Raw genomic sequence first — 23,160 nt, 5'->3', positions numbered from 1 at the left:
GGGAGACAGAGAGAGGGGAGGTAAATGCTCCTGCACACTCCATTTTAAAAGCAACAGGCCCGAATAAAGGGAGGACAGAGACAAATGAGAGTTTGAGCGCTTTTGACTAACAAGAGCAAAAAGCACTATACTTGTTTGCAAATGTCTTCCATATACATGAGAGCCGTGTAAGAGTGCTGTGCTGTGCTGTGCTGTGTCACATGTGTGAGGTAACAACACAGGCTGACTCTGAGAAACATTTTAAAATCCTTTATTGTCGTTTTTAGGCATGAAATAAAGCACTGTATCACTTTTCTTTACAAAATCTTAAACATGTTTGTGCAAAAAGAAAGAACAGAGACCATTAAGCATCACTAGAAGTTGGAATAAGGAGAGGATGCACAGATGTACTGTATCTTCTCATTCTTCATGCATTCTCACCACTAATTTTCCTCAACCTTAAAGGGACCCTCCACTTTTTTTGAAAATAGGCTCATTTTCCAGCTCCCCAAGAGTCAAAAATTTGATTTTTTTCAGTTTTTGAATGCATTCAGCCGATCTCTGTGTCTTGTGGCACCACTTTTAGCATAGCTTAGCATAATCCATTGAATCTGATTAGACCATTAGCATCGCACTCAAAAATAACCAAAGAGTTTCAATATATTTTCCTTTTTTAAAACTTGACTCTTCTGTCATTACATCGTGTACTAAGACCGACGGAAAATTAAAATGTTCAATTTTTCAGGCCGATATGGCTAGGGAGCTATACTCTCATTCTAGCGTAATAATCAAGGACTTTGCTGCCGTAACACGGCTGCAGGAGGCGCAATGATATTATGCTGCACCCGAAAATAGTTCCCTGCTATTAAAAGTAGCCAAGGGGATCATTTTTGGGCACTGCGTAATAACATTACAGAACTACAGAAGAGTCTAGTTTTAAATAATAAATAAAAAAAATATGGTTATTTTTGAGCGCAATGCTAATGGTCTAATCAGATTCAATGGATTATGCTAAGCTATGCTAAAAGTGGTGCCGCCAGACCAGGAGATCGGCGGAATGGATTCCAAAACGCTAAAAAATTAAATGTTTCACTCTAGGTGAGCTGGAAAATAAGCCTATTTCAAAATAGTGGAGTGTCCCTTTAAAAGATCATTTCATAGTACACCCACCGAATTCTGGGTAACTCTCCTAATACTTTTTAAGAATTTGTCTTGGACCAATCAGGTCTATTCCATACATAAATGAAGAGATACAGGTTGATAAACAATAAAACGGTTTATTTTTTTGTATAACATTGGTACTTTTAGGCAATGGAATTATCGAATCTATACACAAGGAGACTTACAAAAGCAGTGCTCTCTGTGTATATGAAAATCAGACTTTTTATATAGATATACGCACTACTTTACAAATGCATGATCGCACTAGCACAGATAAACACTATGGGAGCTCAACTCTATTGCATGCATTGACAAACTCCATATGGCATAGTCTTGAGTGTGGATTAAGTCAAAATCACAAACAGCATGGGGCCGTCTTAGTATCAAAACAGAATTTAGTAGTCACGAACGGCTTTCGTATTACAATGCAAAGAGTCCCTTCTGATTTAAATCTTAATGAAAAGCAAAGCATTTGTAACTCTCTTATACTGAACCTGCTTTAATACCATTTAGAAAGAAAGGCCATTACTAGCAGGCTGGAGAGAGAGAGAGAGAGAGAGATAGAGAGTGATAGAGAGAGAGAGAGAAAGATAGAAGACACTGCTAAATGCATTAAATTACATCTATCCAATCAACATTGCTGCTTTACTAACACACTGACACGCGCACACACACACAACATACTCACATGCACATTTACAAATACTTATAGGTCTGCTGATGTCGCCAATGGTGAATAACATCTATAATCTCTCACAGGCAGGGCTGTAGCTACCGGGGTAACCCATGACAATTAAGGGGCCCAGAATGACTACCTATGGGCATGCACATGGGTAAATCCCATAATGCACCTGCGCAAACACGCACACAGAAAACACAACCGAATTACCAAGGGCACAACGTGTCACACACCAAATACAAAAACATACAGTAATCATGATTCAAGATTAATATATTAGTGGCAGTGTCTTGAAGGTACAGTTTCTTAATTCATGCGATTCTTGGAGGTGATCTAATGCTATATAATGCCGTCAATTCAGCAAGCAACCAGATGAATATTGACTTTGCCTGGAAAGATGTGTGATGCGCATTACCGGGATGCACTTAACCATGACATCATTTTGTTGGAGACCAAAAATTAGGGCATGTGAAATCAAGCTCACTTACATCTACAGCCAATGCGATTAGTCAGAAGCCTGGTCACAGGGGAGCATGATGGTGATACTACGCTAGGTTTATTGGGGTTTTATTGCATAAAGAAGAAAAAACCCTTTACAGTGAATGCTTGTGAGTAATGAAATAACCTGGTACTTCACAATACATACTCGAAGACCAGCTATTATTTCATTATATGCACACGTGTATCTGTGCATACTGTATATTGCTTAGATGTTTTTAGATCACAAAACACACGTGTGTGCATACAATCATTTTTAGACAGGATTACATTTATAAGCCTGCCTTGTCGGTCATAAAGTCTATTATGTTAGGGGGGAAACTGTGTACTTTGAATATATTTAATATTTGTAATATTTACATTATGAGATGTTAAAGCCGTATGGCTTTCAAGTCATTGCACTGATATTAAAACTTCGCTTGGAAGAGCAAGGCCATATTTTGGCGGTTTGTAGGGGAAGGCATCGCCTGGTCATTCAAATTAATAATCGACTACTGTAAACCTTCAATCGCAAGTATTTTGTGCTTCGCCAAAATATGTGGTCCTTACAATGCCATTCAGATTTAATCAAGCTATAATGTGAGACAAAGGTCACCCCGCATTTAAGAAATCTACCCACAAACCTTAAGATAGTTTATATTCAAACTCACTTATAAATCTCTGCTTCCACAACCTCTGTGTTACGAGCAGGATCCTAGACATACTGTATAACAGGCAGTGGTGTTCAGGTTCCACTGGAGACACCTGGAATATACTGTACTGTATGTAAACTGGCATGTGAGTCAACATTGTGGATTTCCCAGAAGTAATGGAGATAATTTAGATCTTATAAAGCACATCCACTGGTACTCAAACATCTAGAATCAACAGATCTGCTTACATGGGATACACATCCTGAAACCTTTAAAACTGATAAGAAGAATCACTGATAACAGATGAGATAACAGAAACATTTTCTGCCATACCACTGAGATTATTTAATCTATGCCTGTATTATGGAAGCATCCTAACCCTTAATCCTATTTTATCAGTTAAGTAACCATGGTGACTTCAATATAGAACCCATTTAGAACATTAAACTTATCAGATCTATATTCCCCCAAAACACATTTCCTTCACAGAAGCATATATGTGACACTGGACCACAAAACCAAAAATAATTGAGATTTATACATCATCTTTAATGGAAATAAGCTTTCCATTGATGTATGTTTTTTTTTATCAACACTTGGCTGAGATACAACTATTTGAAATATGGAATCTGCGGGTGTAAAAAATCTAAATACTTTTAAAGTTGTCTAAATGAAGTCATTAGCAACTGCATCCACACAGAGAAAATAAAGTTTTGATACATTTGCAATAGGAAATTTACAAAATATCTTTATGGAACATGATCTTTACTTAATATTCCAATTATTTGGGGCATAAAAGAAAAATCATCAATTTTGACCCACACAATTTATTGTTAGCTATTGCTACAAATATACATGTGCTACTTAATATTAAGGTTTTGCGGTCCAGTGTCACATATTTCAACAACTCTTGTAATACTAAATGAACAGGAAATGTGCATTGTCACATCCATGAAGAACATCCGCGAGACCAATGTTTTCAAGGGTTGGACCAAACTCCCTTTTAGGAAGTCATGCCACAAGCGGCCATGTTTCCAGTGCCTCCGGGCAGTCATTTTAGTCGTGCAAAACTAAAGTCCTATTTACTTCAATGCGGAAGGACAGAATATTGTGCTATAATCACAATTAAATAACATGTTTCCAAACAACAATTAAGCCTGAAATCAACTGTACCAAAACACAATTTTTTCAATGTCGCTTCAGCTACTGGAATGCGCACAAGTTGGCAAACGCCTCACCCTGTAAAGAGTCCCTCCCCCAGATAATCATCAGTCTTTATCGATTGATGATTGGTTCTTTTAACTTGAAGGAGGGACACCAGAGTGGCCATATTGAGTGTTGCACTATTCATAGTAATCGCTGAAACAAGAAAACTCTTCAGAAACAAGGCTATCTTGCCGGCTTTCTTCTAACAAATCACTCAACAGCATCAATGTTGAACTTTGGATTTGCCTACTGGTCAAAATAATCTTGTAAAGATTTAACATTCTGTGCACTTTTCCTAAGTTTTACCGCAGAAAGTTAGGATTATGGAACAGATGATCAAATTTATTTTCTCCCTATCTTCATGCAGGTACGAGGATGGGATGTTTGTTTTTATACACATAAAAAGCCCCGACAGCCTCCCTTATTGAGGGGGAATTCACTAAGAACCATTTGCGTTTCCTTTGGTGTCTGAGGTCATGTTTATAGCTGGTATTAAGATGCGCTTCAATCAGGCAGATCACAAGTAAACGAGAAATAAACATGTCTCTTTTGTCCACTTTCAACCGCTTCTTTCCTGATTTCTTTGGGATGGTCTATGGGTGAGAGGAGGAAACATTGTGCCATCTTGCCGGACACGTCCTGGCCAGGATTTCGGTTGCACCCTCCGGAAGTCGCATTGGTTGACCGCAAATGTCATTGAGGTCTAATATTTCAGGTTCTATTTTAAAAAAAGCAACCATTACATTTTAATGTAAGAATGAAACTACAATGATTATATGTCTTAAGGGGAATAAATCTTAATTTTATAATGTATTTAACTGAAATGCGACTTCCGGAGAGCGCACCCTAAGGTCAGTAGGTAGCCTTTTGTGGGTGCTCGAACACATTTGACCACATGAGCATCTACACCACAAAAGCACTCCGGTTGAATGCGTTTTCAACTACCTCAAAAGTGCACGAGTGTCTTAAGGGCACAAGCTCAAAACATGTTACATCAGGTTAACGCCTTTATTTAGTGCCGTCCACTTGTGATCTAATCGACAAAATGCATCTTAATACCTGGTGTAAACAGGCCATTATTCACGAAAGAAGTGATGCAATTTGCATGCTGCTATTTCTTTCAATCTCACAGGCCGGTATGTGTTAGGAGTGCTAGGTTGTATGAATGTTGTGGCACAATGCCATGGCATACTTTACTGGGACAATACTGCATTATACAATACTGCAGTCCAAGCATCTGAATCAGCTCAGCTAAATGCAGGAAACACGCTTCTAATCGTTTTATCATAATTTGAAGAATTAGTCATGTCACGCTTGTCAGAAAACCTACGCAAACATCTCTTTTAAACTGCTTCACTGGTGGTAACAGCACAATAATAATTGCAACAGCGTATAAAGTCTTTAAACAAACCTAAATTACAAAATTACATGGAGCGCCTGGTTAAGCCTTTTGCACCGTAAAAATGGTGTAACTGTTTAGTGAATTCACCCCTCTGAGTAAAATTAGCCAGTGGTGCTATATCTCTGTATTTAACGTGTTACACTTTACTGTCACAGGGTGAATAAATATTAGTAAACTGAGTGAACTGACAGTGTAAATATCTTTTGATGCACGCTAATCGTATTAAAAGTGAGACTTAAAAGACGTAAGAATCCCACCCACTTAGGAAGTCACTTAGCTCTTCTTTGTTGGTAAGTCAAGTGTCTCGATTGTCTGTGGTGGTTAATACACTCAGAGGAGGCAGGAAAGAGGCTACGGTTTAAATCTCAGTTGGTGCAGCTCCATCAGTGCTGGAAGGAGGTGCACTGTCACTAGGAGAAGCCAAGTCTAGTTTTCCCTCTGGAGAAAGACCTCCACTGGATATGACCTCGGGAGTTTTGAGCAAGCTTTTCCCAGTATCAGGAGATTTAGGAGGGGTAGATGCTGGTGCCTCAGTGGTCTTCACATCAAGCTTAGGAGAAATGTCATCCTTGGATTCGGGAGTACCGTTTGTGGTTGGCTTTGGGTCGAGAACCGGTGAGACGGGTGGTTTAGAATGCAAAGCAGGTGAAGAGGCTTTAGGCTCAGGGGTTGAATCCAGATCAGGTGCAGGAGTGATGGTCGATGTTTTGGGGTCTTCAGGAGTCGGGCTAACAGCAGGTTTCTGTTCAGGGGTGCTGACTTTAGCTGGTGTTGGCTCAAGAGCAGGCGAAACTGCTGGTTTGGCATCTGGAGTAGTGGGTGGTTTGGCATCGAGTGTTGGTGTTAATGTTTTGGGGGCTTCAGGAGTTGGGCTCGGAATTGGTTTGGTGGCCTCTGGTTTTGGATCGGGTGTCACAGCTTGCTTTGGTTCAGGTGTCACAGCTGGCTTTGGTTCGGGTGTCACAGCTGGCTTTGGTTCGGGTGATGGAGTCAAGGTTGCTTTTGTTTCGGGTGTTGATGAGAGGGTCAGTTTTGGCTCGGGTGTCACAGCAGGTTTGGATTCAGGTGTTACTTTGGGTTCAGGAGAAGGTGGAGGAGGAGCAGTCGACTTGGCCACGGGAGCTGGTTTCAGATCAGAAGTTGGTGCTGGTTTTGGAGGTGAGGGGGCAGACTTTGGCTCTGGATCTGCTTTAAGTGACGGGGCGGCAGAGGAACTTAATACATCAGAATCTATGGGTGCCGTTTGAACATCTGTATCACTGTCAACTGGAAGCCCAGAGGTATTAAAGCCTACACCAGAGTCACTGGTCTCAAGATTCCTTTCCTGGAGACTTGGCTCTTTAGTTGACACCTCCAAACCCTGAGCAACATACACAGCAGTCTTAGAGCATACCAAGGAAAACATATTTAATAAAAAGTATACTTCAGCAATTCACATAAAGCAAATACTTTTGTATGATCTCAAAAAGAAACCATGTACAGAACATAATTCATGAATGCACAACACAATTCATATTTACAAAATCAGATTCGTAATTCAAAATGCAGTTCATAAACACACAAGCGAGAGCACAATATTTTCCTGAAAGCTCACACAAAATGTTTTAAAAAAAATATAAAAATCATGTTCTTGTAGTAATTATTATTACACATTTATGAACAGTGGTGGTTCTAGAGTACAGTATATAGGGGGCCAGGCAGGGGTCACTTATGCTTTTATATATATATACCACTGTTATATATATATACCACTGTTTATTATATATATATATATATATATATATATATATATATATATATATATATATATATATATATATATATATATATACACATATATATACATATATATATATACATATATATATATACATATATATATATATATATATATATACATTAATATAATTTTATAAGCCATTTTTCACTATGTCATGTTTCACTTTGTTTTCTTTACAAGTAAACTTATAAGCAAATAAGCTAATGAAACAAGTTCAACTCAAAAGAATGTTTCATTTTCATTTATTTGACCACAAAATTTGTATAGTCAAAATAACAATTATAACAACTTAGCATATATGCACTTTTCTGCATCTGTAAACTAAATAATACATATATAAAAGTAAAACAACCCACAAATAACACACACTCTTAAAAAGGTTATTTAGCCGCACATTGTTTGTGTTAGGGGAGAGCAGGGGCGAAAGTACCATCTTTCAGAAAAACGTAATTTAGCCGTGGTCAATAACTCACAAGTGTGGTATATCAATACTCCTATACACCCCACTTCTCCCCTATAATATTTAACACATTATATGTTGTGTTTAATAAATAAAAGGGACAACAAATTTTGTTACTTTTAACTTAACGTGTGTTGTCCATTTTATTTATTTAACACAAAACGACACACAATGTATTAAATATCATAATACAAACACTGTATTAATAATTAACACATTCGTTTTATAAGTGTGATTAAAGATGGGTTCATTCAAATATAACACAAATTATAAATATATAGCATAGAATAAGCTTGTTCTTTAGTATAACAGGCCATTTACTTTAATTATAAGGCAAAAATCAACATTCAATGAATATACTGTAAGGTACATTTTATCTCATTATATTAGCATGACTAACAAATTAATATTCACCTGGATATACCTGTTCTCTGGCAGCTGCTGACTCTTTTGCATATTCATGACCTCTTTATCTTTATGTAGATTTAACATATGCGACACTGTTTAATATTTTTTCTCACTAAGTAAACATGTATTATCTATAACGAAATATTTCTGTTGACTGTATGACAAAGATTCAGACTCTGCATTCGGTTTGGTGTGATACAATTTCAGATTTAGGGTGCCAAATGGGACAAGCAGATATCGCTGCAGACCAGAGACCTGCAGGTGGGAGGAGCTTATACCAGGACATGTAAGTGGGGGGCTTGTCTAGTGGGCTTTAACTAAATCCTTGTTTCGAGTCCGTTTACATGACGATAGCATAGTTTATGTTAAGCATGTGGTTTAGGGTTAGGGTATAATATATGTTTCTGTAAGATTTAACAGCCCTGAAATCGACAGACTCAAAGCACCTCTCGGCCAAGATCGTGATGCTATCGGAGCAGGCAACAAATCACACCCGCATGATGTCATCGGACTCGAAAAACATCAAGGATTTAGTGAGAGCCTTTACTAGTAACAAGGATCTGGATCTTAAATACTTGGTGTTTTGAGTGTGTTTGAATCACATGATGATAGCATGCTTTATATCAAGCCCACAAACTTTAAAATGTCGCTGTGGTTTGAGTTTAGGGTTGGGGTATAATATTTCTGCAAGACAGACTCGAAATACCAAATATTTAGACTAAGCCGCAAGGATCGAAACTAAACTACTCATGTTGTTACAAATAATATATTAGAGATATTTTGAGGAATGTTTGTAAACAAACCAATCAGAGACCCCATTGACTTCCATAGGATAAAAGAATACTATGGAAATGAATGAGGCTCATGATTGATTTGGTTTCAAACATTCCTCAAATATCTTCCTTTGTGGTCATCAGAACAAAGAAATTTATGCCGGTTTGTAACAACATGGGAGTGAGCAAATGATGACAGGATTTACATTTTTGGGTGAACTATCCCTTTGAATAAACCAATCAAAATCAACTGTGGAGCACAAAGAAATACGACATCGCTCATGACATTAAATAAACCAATCAAAATCCTTTGGAGATTTGTACAGCCCACTAGCTCCTAAAGTCCCACCCACTTGAGGCTGACCCACCTGTTTGCAACTGGTTCCGACCTCTGCATATACCCATCTCGGCGGGGTCAAAGCTTGTTGACACGGGGGCACTATTCGTACAAGTAGCTTATATTAGTGAAGTGAGGTGTTTTGCAGTGTTATAAATGGCACATTCTTAAAAGCTTAATGTGATAAAGGCTTTACATGCATAAGTACAGTGAGTTTAAAAGACGATTCACTACACATCTTATGAATCCTATTATGTACAGACCAGCAGATAAGCAAAGAATATAAACAGCACTGCCTGAGCTTCACAGCATTCTCGCTCAGTAGAGGCGTTTGTAAGTTAAAGTTACTGATAAAAAAAAGTTTAAAAGTTACATCCATGACTTTCTGTTTAATGCAGAATGTTTATGGCTGTAACTGTTACTGACATTAGTCAGTCCCGTCACATTTTCACAATCTGCATAGTTCTTATAGTTCATCACATTTATTATTCGTGCTGAAGCTATAAGCCTGGCTCCTCATATTGCTAATATTTGACCTAGTTACCATAACCAGATGCCAGCACAAAATAGTTTTGTAATTAGATACGATGATGATTTTAAGCTGCACAACAAAACATGTTTGTGGCTCCCTGTGTTCTCTCTTTTGAGGAGTTAACAGGAAATTCCAAAGCATGAGCCAATGATGCATTAAGTTTCAAGCTCCAGCTGCTTTGAATTTTCTTATTATTTATATGATTCAGGAAAATAATACAAGAGATAACCACAAGCAACACTTATAAGTATATGTATAAAATGTAATAATACTGGTGCAGAAGCACTCCCTGTTACAGCTTTAAATTTAACATCTTTAATTAAGTTTTAAATATGTGTGTTTAACATTTTGATTCAGTTAAAACTGAAACAGGATGTGGTTTTGCAAGGGTCTATGAGCAGGTATTCAGCTGTTTAAGATAAAAATTACAGATACTTAAAAGTGGTATTTCAATGTGTATGTCTTTGTTTTCAATAGGATGGCTTATGATTGGCGTGAAGATCACGCTGGTGGTTCTTGTCATTCCTGTATGTGGTGTAGTGATGAAGAAGCTGCCCAGTAGGTCTACTGGACTGATGGAATGCTTGACCTGTTGGGGTGGTGAGCCTGTAAGATAGGGAATAGAATATGTTGTCTGAAATTAATCAGAAACGGATCGCCTGTCAAGTGTTAAAACTACCTCATTCAAGGCAACACATTTTCTGTAATTTCTGGAATCACAAAGGCAATTAATATGACATGAACAGCGTGAATACAATCAGTGCAATGAAAACATGAGACAATGGGCCAGATGTGAAAGTGAAGCAGACCCTGCATATACAGAAAGCTTCAGTACAACATCCTAATTTGTACTTTACTGTAACATTACTGGGTTTTGGTATTATTGTTCAGATTAAAATAATTAAAATGCTATTTTAACAGGTTTATGCTTTTCTAATCACCTCTTTCTTTTTATAGAAGGTTTAATGAGTTTCTTTGAACACTTCTCATTAAAGGATTACTTCAATTTCTTTAAAAAAATCCTGATAAATTACTGACCCCCATTTCATCAAAAATGTTTATGTCTTTCTTTGTTCACTCGAAAAGAAATTATGTTTTAAGGAAAACATTCCAGGATTTTTCTAATTTTAATAGACTTCTTTGGACCCCAACGGTTTACAAATTCAATGCAGTTCAAAATTGCAGTTTCAATGCAGCTTCAAAGGGCTCTAAGGGGCTGTTTACACTTGGTATTAAGATGTGTTTTCATCAATCGGATCACAAGTGGACGAGAGAGACACATTACGTTTACACCTGGTATTTAAGTCCATCTCTTTTATCCACTTTCGACCGCATCTGTGCTGAATACTGTGAGGGGGTGGTTTGTGACCGTGGGCGAGTCTCTCTGCTGTCATTCAAACGCGAGTGGGAGTAATTATGAGTTTATGTGGATGCAAACTAATATTATGTCGGAGTCCGCTGCTTGTTTAGCAAGTATACATGCTGCACAGTGTTTTGTACGTTTATATCTTGGAGCTTTCTCTGAATTTTCAGCGCAATTGATGAAATAGGATCGCGCAACTTTCACGCTTTCAAAACAAAACTACGGAGAACACCCGCAGTAGTTTTATCAATGAAAGGCTAAAAATAGCGCTGTTCACCGTATGTTCAAAAAAAGGTGTAAAAAAAGACGTAAAACTTGTGTTTAATACCTCAGATTAGATAAATGGGCGGAGAGAAGGCGGTCGCGTGTGGCTGTTCGAACACATTCAACCACATTTGCGTTCCGCAACTCCAAAGCGATCCGATCGAAAGTGGTTTCGACTACCTCTGGATGTGGTTGAAAGTGGTCGAAAGTGGACGCGTTCAAAACGTTTTGAACACCATTTACACCTGGCATTAACGTCGTCTACTTGTGATCTGATCGACGAAAACGCATGTTAATGCCAAGTGTAAACAGCCTCTAAATGATCTCAAACGAGGCATAGGGGTCTTATCTCTAGAGAAACCATTGTCATTTTTGGCAAGAAAAATAAAAAATATGCACGTTTAAACCACAACTTCTCGTCTTGCACCAGCCGTGTGACGTGCCAGCGTGACCTCACATTATTGCGTAAGCACCTCGAAAGGTCACACGTAACTGTAAAAAGCACATTTGCGGACCATTTTAAACAATAAACTGATATAAAGACATTAATTAGTATCATTCCACATACAACAACATCTGAACGGTTCTCTTTCTCCACGCTTGTATACACTGGGGTGGTAGATTCGCATACATCATGTGTGATCTTTTGATGTGATGACGCATTAAGTGAGGTCGGGTTGGCATGTCACCAGACTGGTGCAAGATGAGAAGTTGTGGTTTAGAATTACATATTTTTTCTTGAAGACTATTGTTTTGCTAGATAAGACCCTTATGCCTTGTTTGGGAACGTTTAGAGTCCTTTAAATCTGCGTTGAAACTGCGATTTTAAAATGCATTGAAACTGTAAACTGTTGGGCTCCAATAAAGTATATTAAAGGGACACTCCACTTTTTTTTAAAATAGGTCAATGATAGCAGATGCAATGATTTTACGCAGTGCCAGAAAATTGTCCCCTGCTATTAAAAGTTATCAAGGGGACTATTTTCGGGCAGTGCGTAATATCACTACGCCTCCTGCAGCCATGTTACAGCAGCAAAGCCCTAGATTATTACACCAGAATGAGAGTATAGTTCCTAGACACATCTGCCTAGAAAATGCAACTTTTAATTTTCCGTCAGTTTTAGTACACAATGTAACTCCAGAAGAGTGAAGTTTTAAATAGGAAAAATATCAAAACTCTTTTCATTTTTGAGCACGATGCTAATGGTCTAATCAGATTCAATGAATTATGCTAAGCTATGCTAAAAGTGGTACCGCCAGACCTGGAGATCAGCTGAATGGATTCCAAAACGGTAAAAATCTAATGTTTGAGTGTTCCTTTAAAATAAAAAAGCCCTGGAAAGTTTTTCTTAAAAAACTTACATTTCTTCTCGACTGAAAAAAAAGAAATCAACATTTTGGATGACATGGGGGTAAGTAAATTATCTGGATTTTTTAAAGAAAATGGAATAATCCTTTAAAGGTGCAGTGTGTCAATTTTAGCGGCATCTAGTGGTGAGGTTGCGAATTGCAACCAACGGCTCAGTCCACTGCTCACCCCTCGCTTTTAAAACACATAGAGAAGCTACGGTAGCTGCCACCGGACAATCACATCATTGTCGGAGACAACTTTATCCCACAGTTTGTCTGTTAAAGTCTGCGGTAGAAACATGGTGGCACAAAATGGCGACTTCCATGTGAGGGGACCCTCTGTGTATGTAGATAAAAACGTCTCATTCTAAGGTAATAAACACATAACAGTTCATTATGAAAGGTCTTTATACACCCCATGATAATATAGTTTTATATATTATTTTGCATTTCTGTCAAGAGATCCTTCTAAAAATTACACACTGCACCTTTAAAAGAAAGGCTCAAACAAGTTGAGTTTTGTAAAATAACATTGTTGTTTTACTGCGATTGGTTGTCTTGTTTATTTTGCAATACCTACCAAACTTCTTTGTGGTTCCTTGCATTCATTAAATTTATCAAATAACATGTGGGTGAACATGTAATTAGGATGTGAAGAATTAGCATGAGGAACATGAATGCATATTTACTGTGAATGTACATTTCTCTATGTATTCTTCTCTCTAATATTAAACACAATGATTGATACATACTGTATGATATGATACTGGACACTCACCAGACAAAATGGTACTATAAATGTAGTCAATGACGTAATCGATGCAAATATAAACACAAAGCATAAAATGGCACCCAAGGTGTGTTCTATGAAAATAAAATGCAATATTCTGTGCTTATCTGCTTGTCTGTACATAATATGATTTATAAGATGTGTAGTGAATCGTCTTTTAATACCACTGTATTTATATGCATGTAAAGCCTCACCCCACTACACTAATAAAACAACCCTTACGAAAATATATATTTTTTTAAATTATAAATCAGAATCAGATACAAAAGTAAACTTTACTTACTGGTTGAGTGTGATCTTGCTGAGAATGTCCCGCTCTGTGTTTAAACTAATGCAGACACTGCACAGTAGAGCGCAGCGTTGTGCTTCTTGAGTCAGTTCGGTATGGAGCGTTATGATTGGTGGGTTAAAAGCTCAATGCGATTGGCTAAACAGAACGTCATTCAAAAAAGGTATTTATGAATCGCAACCTGGCAAGAAGCTCTCAAAAATACCACACACAAATTCAAAGCAATCCACACAAGTGTGGCGATTTGAAAACGCAGATTCAACGATCCATAAATAAATGTAACAACATTCATAAATGTGTGATGATAATTCATTCAAGAACATGATACAGATTTGTGAAAACATTTTGAATTTATTATGGTGAGATGTATTCGTGTGAGCATTTGGAGAAATATTTGTGCATTTGGCTGGGAGGTTTATGGTCTGCATTTTGAATTTACAAATCTGATTTTGTAATGTGAATTGTGCTGTGTGTTCATGAATTATGCTTTGTATGTTTTCTTTTTGAGATCATTCTGGCTCCATACCTCTTGAAGTTGTGCTAAATCTAGTGACTAGTGTATTTTTCAGATACTAAGAACTCACCTTAATGCTGACCTCTGTGCTCTGTGATTTCTCAGTGATGTCCTCTTTCTGTGACAGGGCTGGGGCTTCCTCGTTCTGATTGGTACAGGCATCTTTCACAACCTGCAGAAATATTTTTATATTATATTTTACTCTAAATCTACTAAAAGATCTCCAAAATCTATTTTAAAGCCACTAAAATGACCATGTTTTGTTTATTTGTATGACAGGAGGTAGATACCTGTCTAAACGCATCTCCCTCCGCTTTGTCTGTGTTTTCCTCAGTGGCTTTGGCCTTCGCTGCACGTTTGCGTATCTTAATCAAACATGAGATCAAACACACCAACAGCAGCAGCACCAGTAATGCCACCAGAGCAATGATGGCAATGAAGAGATTAGGAAGCCTGTATTCTGAATGAAAAGGCATACACAAATAAGTTTGGTACATGAAAATTTAATAAACTGTCCATTTTATTTCTCCTTATCATCTTACCCTCCACCTCAAGGTAGACTTCAGACACGTGGAATCCGTGAAGGTCAGTCTCACTAAAAACTCCGGCATCGCTGGCCTTCAACCCCGTCAGCACGCAGACAGACTCCTCCAAAGAGAGACGATTCTCGAAATTCAGATTAGGAGGCATTTTGAGCTCTCCACTCTCCAGAATCACATACTTACCAGTCTTATCAGACTTAGGGGTGTAGAACAGGCGAGCTAAGGAACTATTAATGTGAAGATTTATTTTCAGAGTGCCACCATATGTAAGGGTGACAAATACTTGATGTGCTGGAATAGAGAAAAAAAGAAAAAAGGAAGAGAATATAAGAGCTATATTTTAAGCAAGACGGCCAATGACCTCAAGAGTTTTTTTGCTCTGGTGATGTCATTGAGTGAAAAAAGCATTGAGACGCAATCATAAATGTTTTAGAGAATAAATGCTGCAAGCATGACTCAAGAATCTGTGCCATCTGCCTCTCTCTCTATTTCTTTGTACTGTCTCTACTATCATCACTTTTTGTGTTATGAAATACCCAGAAGATTTCTTCTTTCCCTCTGTATGCTCTTTACCGCATTGCACAGTCACATATTATCTATAATGGCCACTACACAGTAAAGCTGACAGTTGTCCCCGGCAACCAATGACCAACAGTGTTTTCATGTCTCCCGCATCACATTGCGGTCTTTTTCTATCCACAAATTACTTTAAACCTATATCAATCTTAATATTATCATAAGTAAATACTACTCATTTGGTAACTTCACCCTGTCAGCAGACAGTTTTATCATTATTATCCTTAACTATGACATATTTCACTCCTTTTTCATTTATTTTACTGTACCCTTAAGGTTAGTTTTAGGATTTAAAGAAGTAGAGTAGTTCATCCAAATATGAAAATTCTGTCATCTTAAATGTATGACTTCTTCTCCCCAGCAATAGAACATTGCATTAGCAGTGCAAAAGGTCATGGGTTAAAACTTAGAAAATGCACATACTGATAAAAATGTTTGCCCTGTATGTCTCTTTGGATAAAAAAGGGTCTGCCAAATGCATAAAAGTAAACAATTTGATATAAAAATGCTGTTATGTTCTTTTATTTGGGTCAACATGGCAAAGCTCCAAAAATCACATACTGTACATCCATCATTAACCTTCTAAGACCTAAGATCACATTACTTTGTTGTTTGCACCATAATACTTAATTCTGTGTAACTGGAACCTGTTGTGCACAAACGTGGACAATCACACTGCTTCATGTTCAAAGTGAAATATTATATTTATTGGTTCTTCCTAACCCCAAATAGCTGGAAGAAATCTGAAAAAATAAAAACACAAACCAAAGCTCGGGTCTTAGGAAGTTAAAAGATTTACTCCATTTTCATAAGAAAATTTCCAGATAATTTTCTCACCCTTATATTATCCAAGATATTTATGTCTTTCTTCAGTCGAAAAGAAAGTATGTTTTTTAAAGAAAACATTCCAGGACTTTTCTCCATATAGTGGACTTCAATTGAACCCAATGGTTTGAAGGTCCAAATTGCAGTTTCAATGCAGCTTCAAATGGCTCTAAAAGATCACAATCGAGGCATGAAGGTCGATCCTCAATTCATCAAAATAATCTTGCACTAGCCCTGGCATGTGCCACCTTAAGTATTACGTAATCACGTCAGCTTCAATGCAACTTCAAATGGCTCTAAAGAATCCACCCCAAGGCATAAGGGTCTTAACTAGTGAAACTATCATCATTTTGTAAAAAACTAAAACTTCTCGTCTTGCACTAGCCTTGGCATGCGCAACCTTATGTATTACATAATCAGTTGAAAGGTAACGTATACAAAACTACTGCTCCAGCGACCTTTCAACATAATAACATTATACATAAGGGCTTTATTTTTGACTAGAAATAAAAACAAACATCTTGGATGACATGGGAGAAAATTATCAGGAAATTTTCTTGTGAAAGTGGACTAATCCTTTAAAGAAATCCAAATGACTACAGTTAGTTAACAAATCTTCAGTCCCGATCAGACCACCAGCAACTAGAAGTGGCAGTGCAACATGAGCTCATTTATTCTAATGGAAGCTTCCAGCAACACAAGCAACAGTGACCACTGGCGAAAGAAAAAGGGTGTGTCCAGCAATGAGACAAGGTTGAGAAAAGTTTAACTTTATGCAAATCATGAGCAACTTTCAAGAGTGACTTCCAATTAGAGTGAAGCAGTGGATATCACGCCATCCGTCTCGTCAGTTACTGCAGTGGACGATTACGGTTTATGAGAAATTGTAAATTCTAAAAGAATGTTCATATTTGGGTGAACTACTCTTTTATTACACATCACATCAGTCATATAATAATACACATCAGTCCTTTAAAACATACTCTATAATACAGTTTGTTCATCCCTGTGTGACGAAACACAGATTTGAATTGTCCCACTCTTACCTTTCACTTTTAGGCAGATCTTCTTCTGCTCTTTCCCACCGGCTCTGAAGGTGTAACTACCTTCATCAGCGCCTGTGACAGCCTGAAGGGTGAACTTTTGAGCTGTCACATTAATTCGACCATTGTAATTCTCTGTGGGTTTCCCTTTATCATTCAGCAGTTCCACAGGCTTCACCGAGGTTTGATTGGCTTCCACTGTACTGTTACGAAACCCCACTTGAAGCGGCTCTGAAAAATCACTCAGCACTACGTAAAAATCTGAACCATACTTGACCAGGACCTCATTATAACAATCTGGAAAGAGAGACAAATAACATTTTTAAATATACTAATAACACTGTAAATGGTTTTTGCAAAAGTCACGCACTATGATGCTAGGGTGTTGTAGGAGTTTGCTAGGCATTGCTATGAAGTGACTAAGGTGTTTTGTGTTGCAATCTAGTTGCTAGGGTGTTGTGGGTGGTTGCTAAGGACCTGCTAGGTGATTGCTTATTGACCCAAGTCCCTCCATCAATCTACCAGGTAGTCTAGATTTAAGCTGTTTTTTCTACTCGTTTTGTCTCTGAGCAAAATCCAATTGCTAATAAATGTTGTAGTATACCACTTCTCAGTAAGATTTGTGGTATTGTTTAAGTCTGTAGCAAAAAACAAAGGTGAGCAATATCAATAGTGATGCTTGTCTTTGTAAGCACCAATAATAATGGTAAAAAGAGAGAGTTGAGTGAAAGAGAAAGGATCTTTACTGGGATCTGAAAAAAAAAACGGAAGGGACCCGGTGTGGCTTGACAGAGCTACAATTACTGCAGCGGGTCATTAAACCACCCTCACTGTTCACCAAATGACTTCCCATAATAATGGACTTCACTCAGAGCTATTCCTGTATGTTTTACTCATCTGATCTAGTGTATGTGCTGCTGTAGGAAGTGTGCAATATGCATAGCTCCTGTACAGTAATATAAGACACATTCAAGACATATTATTAGTTTTTATGTATATAAATGATGAACTGAGGGTCATGCAGTATTAATGGGGAGGAGAAAGGAGGGAAAGCCTAGTTTAAATCTTATTAGCATTTCTCATGAATATTAATTAGATGATGTAACCTTTGCTCAGTAGTTCTTGTAATAAGACAGTGGTTCTAAGTAATGGACACTAACTATGAAAGATAAACGCTTACTGGTGTGCTCAGTTCACTGTCAATGTGATTGGATGATTAAGTTGTTAAAATATATATATATATTTTAAGTAACAATGGTAACTAAAATGTTTGCAATTTGTGTTGCTATTCCATACCTCTAACATAAAATGTCAAGCGTGTAACATTCTCAGTGTTTTGGAAAGATGTGATGGTGTAGACTCCTTCATCAGTTTCTCCAACATTCTCCAAGATTAGGTGGCTTAAAGCATCGTTGAGTTTGGCACGAGGATCTACCGCCTTCCCAGCAGCCATCAGCACCTTTTCGGATCCTTGACCAACTGAAGACTTGAATGACACACCTGCTCTATCCACTGGAATGGGGATGTGCAAGTCTTCCCCTAAAAATAGAGTCTGGGTCTCTTCTTGAGCTAAAAGAAAGACAGGAAAATTTTATTTTAAAGTAAGCAAAACTGGTTCTTTCTTTTATGAAACAATGAAATAACAAATAACTTATCATAACATGTTATATGCGTTACCTTTCAGAGATGCAGAGAAAGCTAAAAGGCCAGAAGCACCAATGTTTAGATTAACAAACTAATGTTAACAAATACTAAAGTCATATAAAAATTTGCTATTTAAACATGCAAATTACTAATATAATCATTTTAAGTAAGTGTTTCCAAAATTATTGTTCATGTGGAAATACATTTTTAACCACAAATACAAAAGTCCTTTGTCATTTTCTAAACATAACCAGAATAAGAAAAGCTGTAATGGACTGATGTAATCGATTCATGTTCAGCAATTAAATCACTAAGAGTTATGGAGAATTTAGATGGCTAACAAGCTTAGTAACATATCATGCCCTGATCAAAATGACTATATTTACTTTATTAATTGCATGACGCCTAGGAAACTGAAAGCCAATTTGGTTCCATTAGTGAAGACAGATATTCATTATAAAATAAAAGATGTACTGTATGCACCAGTTGTGGTAATACTGAAAGACATATACAGTAAACCACTGAAAGGAGTCTCTTACCTGAGCAATAACAGCACAACAGCACGCTTAAGACGAGCAGCAACAGATTCTGCATATTGGCTCTGAAAACATATACAAATGAATCAGTTTTACCACAAACCAATGCTAAACAATATCCTTCCATCCTTACAAATAAACTTTAGAAGTAATTAAATAAGACATTTACCCCCAGTTTCACAGACAAGGCTTAAAGGGAAATTCCACTTTTTTTGAAAATATGCTTATTTTTCAGCTCCCCTAGAGTTTAACATTTGATTCTTACCATTTTGGAATCCATTCAGCCGATCTCCGGGTCTGGCGCTACCACTTTTAGCATAGCTTAGCACAATCCATTGAATCTGATTAGACCATTAGCATTGCGCTAAAAAATAACCAAAGAGTTTCTATATTTTTCCTATTTAAAAATTGACTCTTTTGTAGTTACATCGTGTACTAAGACTGACGGAAAATTTAAATTTGCGAAACTCTTTGGTTATTTTTTAATGCGATGCTAATGGTCTAATCAGATTCAATGGATTGTGCTAAGCTATGCTAAAAGTGCTAGCGACAGACCTGGGGATCAGCTGAATGGATTCCAAAACGGTAAGAATCAAATGTTTAACTCTAGGGGAGCTGGAAAATTAGCCTGGCTCCGCCCTCCTACGTGCTTCTGCTTAATTTCGCTTCAGTACTACGTCTGGGACTGCTCTGTAGAGTTTCGTTTTCTCCTGCAAAAATCTGCAGGTCCAATCAGCGAACAGAGGGGGGTGGCTAAGAAAAATGACATTGGGGTCTTGCGTCAGTTTGAGTTGTAGTTCAGTAATGGCAGCGGAGAAAGACGTGAGAAAAGCTATTCGGCCCGCTGTTGCAAAACTGCCGAATATACAGAAGTTAAAGAAGGAGCAAGAACAATGTTTGATAAATTTAGTTGGTCTGATCATTCCGACTTGTTGTTTCCGGCCGGTTTCGGCGCATGATATACTTCACGACCACACGTTAGCGATTGCAAAAAAGTGGAATGTCCCTTTAAGGCTAGTCCTGGAACATGTTTGAGCTGTCCCAACTGAAAAAAACTCACAGATCTTAAAATAAGCCAGTGCCATTTAATTGGCGTAGTCATGGCTTTAGCTAAGCTTTGTTTGTGAAGCCAGTGGATTTTAATTGACTGCACTCATGTAATTGTTACAGTACATTGCTGAATTGCTCTCATATTCACATTCAGCTGGAGAATAAGAAAATGACAAAAAAAGGCACACAGATCAAATGAGTACAGCAAATGGAGAGCAGCTATGCAAAAATTAAATTGTGTTAATGTAAGAAAGCCCTGTTTTTCAGTGTTGATGCAATATGTCAGCTTAAACCTGCGCCATTATTTAGATCAACAGATTATGGACCTAAAAGGGTTCTGCAGACAAACGAGCCTCTTTAAAGAGCTATTTGGATGTGCCTGTAATTGTGGTCTTACTAGCTCGAGTTGTGTATTGCTTTTCTATGACTGACATTGATCTGGTATCTCAGAGGGGTTTTGTAATGAATAAAAAACAATGTGGGTTTTAGTCAATGTGAGTGGGAATCTCAGCATTACATTGATTTGGCTTTATTTAAAGAGAAATGCTGAGCTGCTGGTACAATAGATACAGCGCAGGCTGTTGGGTAGTATGTGTCTGCCAAATCCAAACATGATTCCTAATTGTATTCCTAATGAGACAATAATGAAAACCTTTGCCCGGCTATACATTAGAACAGAATTCAGAAGAGCAGACATCCCACATCACTAGTGGTTTCATAAAAGTCCTCTCAACAATCACCCATGAACAATTTACTATCAATCAGGTGCAAAAACTTGAAAATGCATCACTATAAATGTGTTACATGGGAAAAAGTGCCATCTGGTCCACATGCTCTCTCTCTCTCTCTCTCTCTCTCTCTCTCTCTCTCTCTCTCTCTTTCAACGTTCCCATTATAAATAAGCATAAGACACAGCATCCATTAAACACGCAGTAGCAAGAAAGAGGAGAGGGGAATACAGACCACAATAGTCACAAGACAATGGTTTCATCTTGAGTGGAGTACAAAAGATAAACAGAACATTAAGAAAATGTACTTTTAATTATCTGATGATATATTAACTGCTTGTAGTTTCAGAAGATCATGGCAAAAGTCCAAACCTAGTGCAATAATATGAACAGAAAATCAGATTCTCAATGTGCAGATTCATGTGTGATCATTACATTTATGTTAAAAGGAGGGCATGTCCAAAAAGCACGGTAACGTTACCAGGAATCTGCATATGTTTTCCACATCAGTTATTTTCAGTAGATTACATCAAACTTCATTGCATTTAACTGTTACAGCCTACATCCACTCTCAAATGATAATCTATTGTAATGTTTTTAACCAGACAACCAGGGAAAAAATAATATTAGAGATATCCCGGTCGATCGACATGAAAGGCGATTAGATTATGGTACTACATTTAAATTACGTTTAGTCTAAAGCTACTTACATTGCATTCAAGATATACTGTATCTTATCCGTATGTGTGTTCGGGTTTAAATCCAAAACCGTGCTGTTAACGCAATGTTCTAACAATTGAGCTATATGTGACTAACTAAACATAATTTTTGGATACCACAAGCTCAACGCCCAGCTCACACAGTCAGATGGGTTTTGAGGGAGAGTCCATATGTGATAAGAGGGGCGGCGGCATCCTTGACTTGACTACCCCAGAGCGGTCTCTGTTTCTGACTGAACCTTCTGTTGCGACGTTTTTTCCCTCCCAATCATAAAAATATTTGCCAGGCAAACAGATTTTCTTTTGGTCACACGGTGAGGCAGATCGCCTACACTAGTTCGGGTTATTACCGTGCACGCGCGTCGAAATGAAGCAGGCCAATTGAGCCGCAGTCAATCGTCTTATTTAAATGAATAAATATTAAAACAACTCGTAAATTATTGTAGTATTTACAAAAATCAGACAATTGATTTGGCACTGAGCGATACACACATTTGTCGGCTCACCACATTAACGTAAATGTGACAAATTTCTGACACGCTTCTGTAGATGCTGAACCATAGGGCGCGCGCTGACGAGGCATTTAATGTGATGCTATGCAGGCGCATATTTCTCCATCAGCGCACAAAAATACAACCTGCTCTTCCAAACCCTTAAAATTTACCCCGCATTTCATTTTCATCTCAACGGCAATAGCCAACTTTAACCAGCCGGAAAAGTACCAGACGAGGCAGAAACTGCAGAATTTAACCCTTCAATGACTGAGCCCGTTATACCGCAAAATTGTCATCCTTACCGTATACTTCCAAAATCCTCTTAAATGATGGACTGTAAGCACGATTAATAAGTGCAAATTGCCTCTTCGACAGCTTATTTTCTTCTTACGACCTTTTCACTTCGATTCTGGAGAAAATCACTTCAAGACTGAGATCTACTTCAGGAATCCGTCCGGTACCTCATATGGTCTCGAGTGCAGTGTGTAAAACCTGGCGCTACAGCCGCTTATGGGCGTGTCACGAGGATTCAACACTGCCAACCTTTGCTGAAGCCACCTTAAACTGTTATAATATATTCTTCACA

At 37.7% G+C, this 23,160-nt stretch overlaps 1 protein-coding gene across 4 annotated transcripts; it reads right to left on the bottom strand.

The window, feature by feature from the left end:
- Window positions 1–234: 234 nt before the first annotated feature.
- LOC135727790 (uncharacterized) lies at window positions 235–23,089 on the bottom strand. Of its 4 annotated transcripts, none has more exons than XM_065245809.2 (9): window positions 22,877–23,089; window positions 19,587–19,648; window positions 19,081–19,101; window positions 18,700–18,972; window positions 17,407–17,700; window positions 14,960–15,250; window positions 14,708–14,877; window positions 14,488–14,589; window positions 235–6,917 (listed from the first exon to the last, which is right to left on the bottom strand). In XM_065245809.2, the coding sequence occupies exons 2-9, from the start codon at window positions 19,639–19,641 to the stop codon at window positions 5,916–5,918; spliced, it is 2,208 nt and encodes a 735-aa protein (XP_065101881.2). In that variant the 5' UTR covers window positions 19,642–19,648; window positions 22,877–23,089; the 3' UTR covers window positions 235–5,915. The 4 variants fall into 4 exon arrangements, with proteins under 4 accessions (XP_065101881.2, XP_065101882.2, XP_065101883.2 ...); XM_065245810.2 differs by lacking the exon at window positions 22,877–23,089 and adding an exon at window positions 22,072–22,225; XM_065245811.2 differs by lacking the exon at window positions 19,081–19,101 and having other exon boundaries at window positions 22,877–23,088.
- Window positions 23,090–23,160: the final 71 nt, after the last annotated feature.

Source organism: Paramisgurnus dabryanus, chromosome 13, assembly GCF_030506205.2.
Source record: "Paramisgurnus dabryanus chromosome 13, PD_genome_1.1, whole genome shotgun sequence".
NCBI classification, from domain to species: Eukaryota; Metazoa; Chordata; class Actinopteri; order Cypriniformes; family Cobitidae; genus Paramisgurnus; species Paramisgurnus dabryanus.
This window is presented reverse-complemented; position numbering and strand designations above follow the sequence as displayed.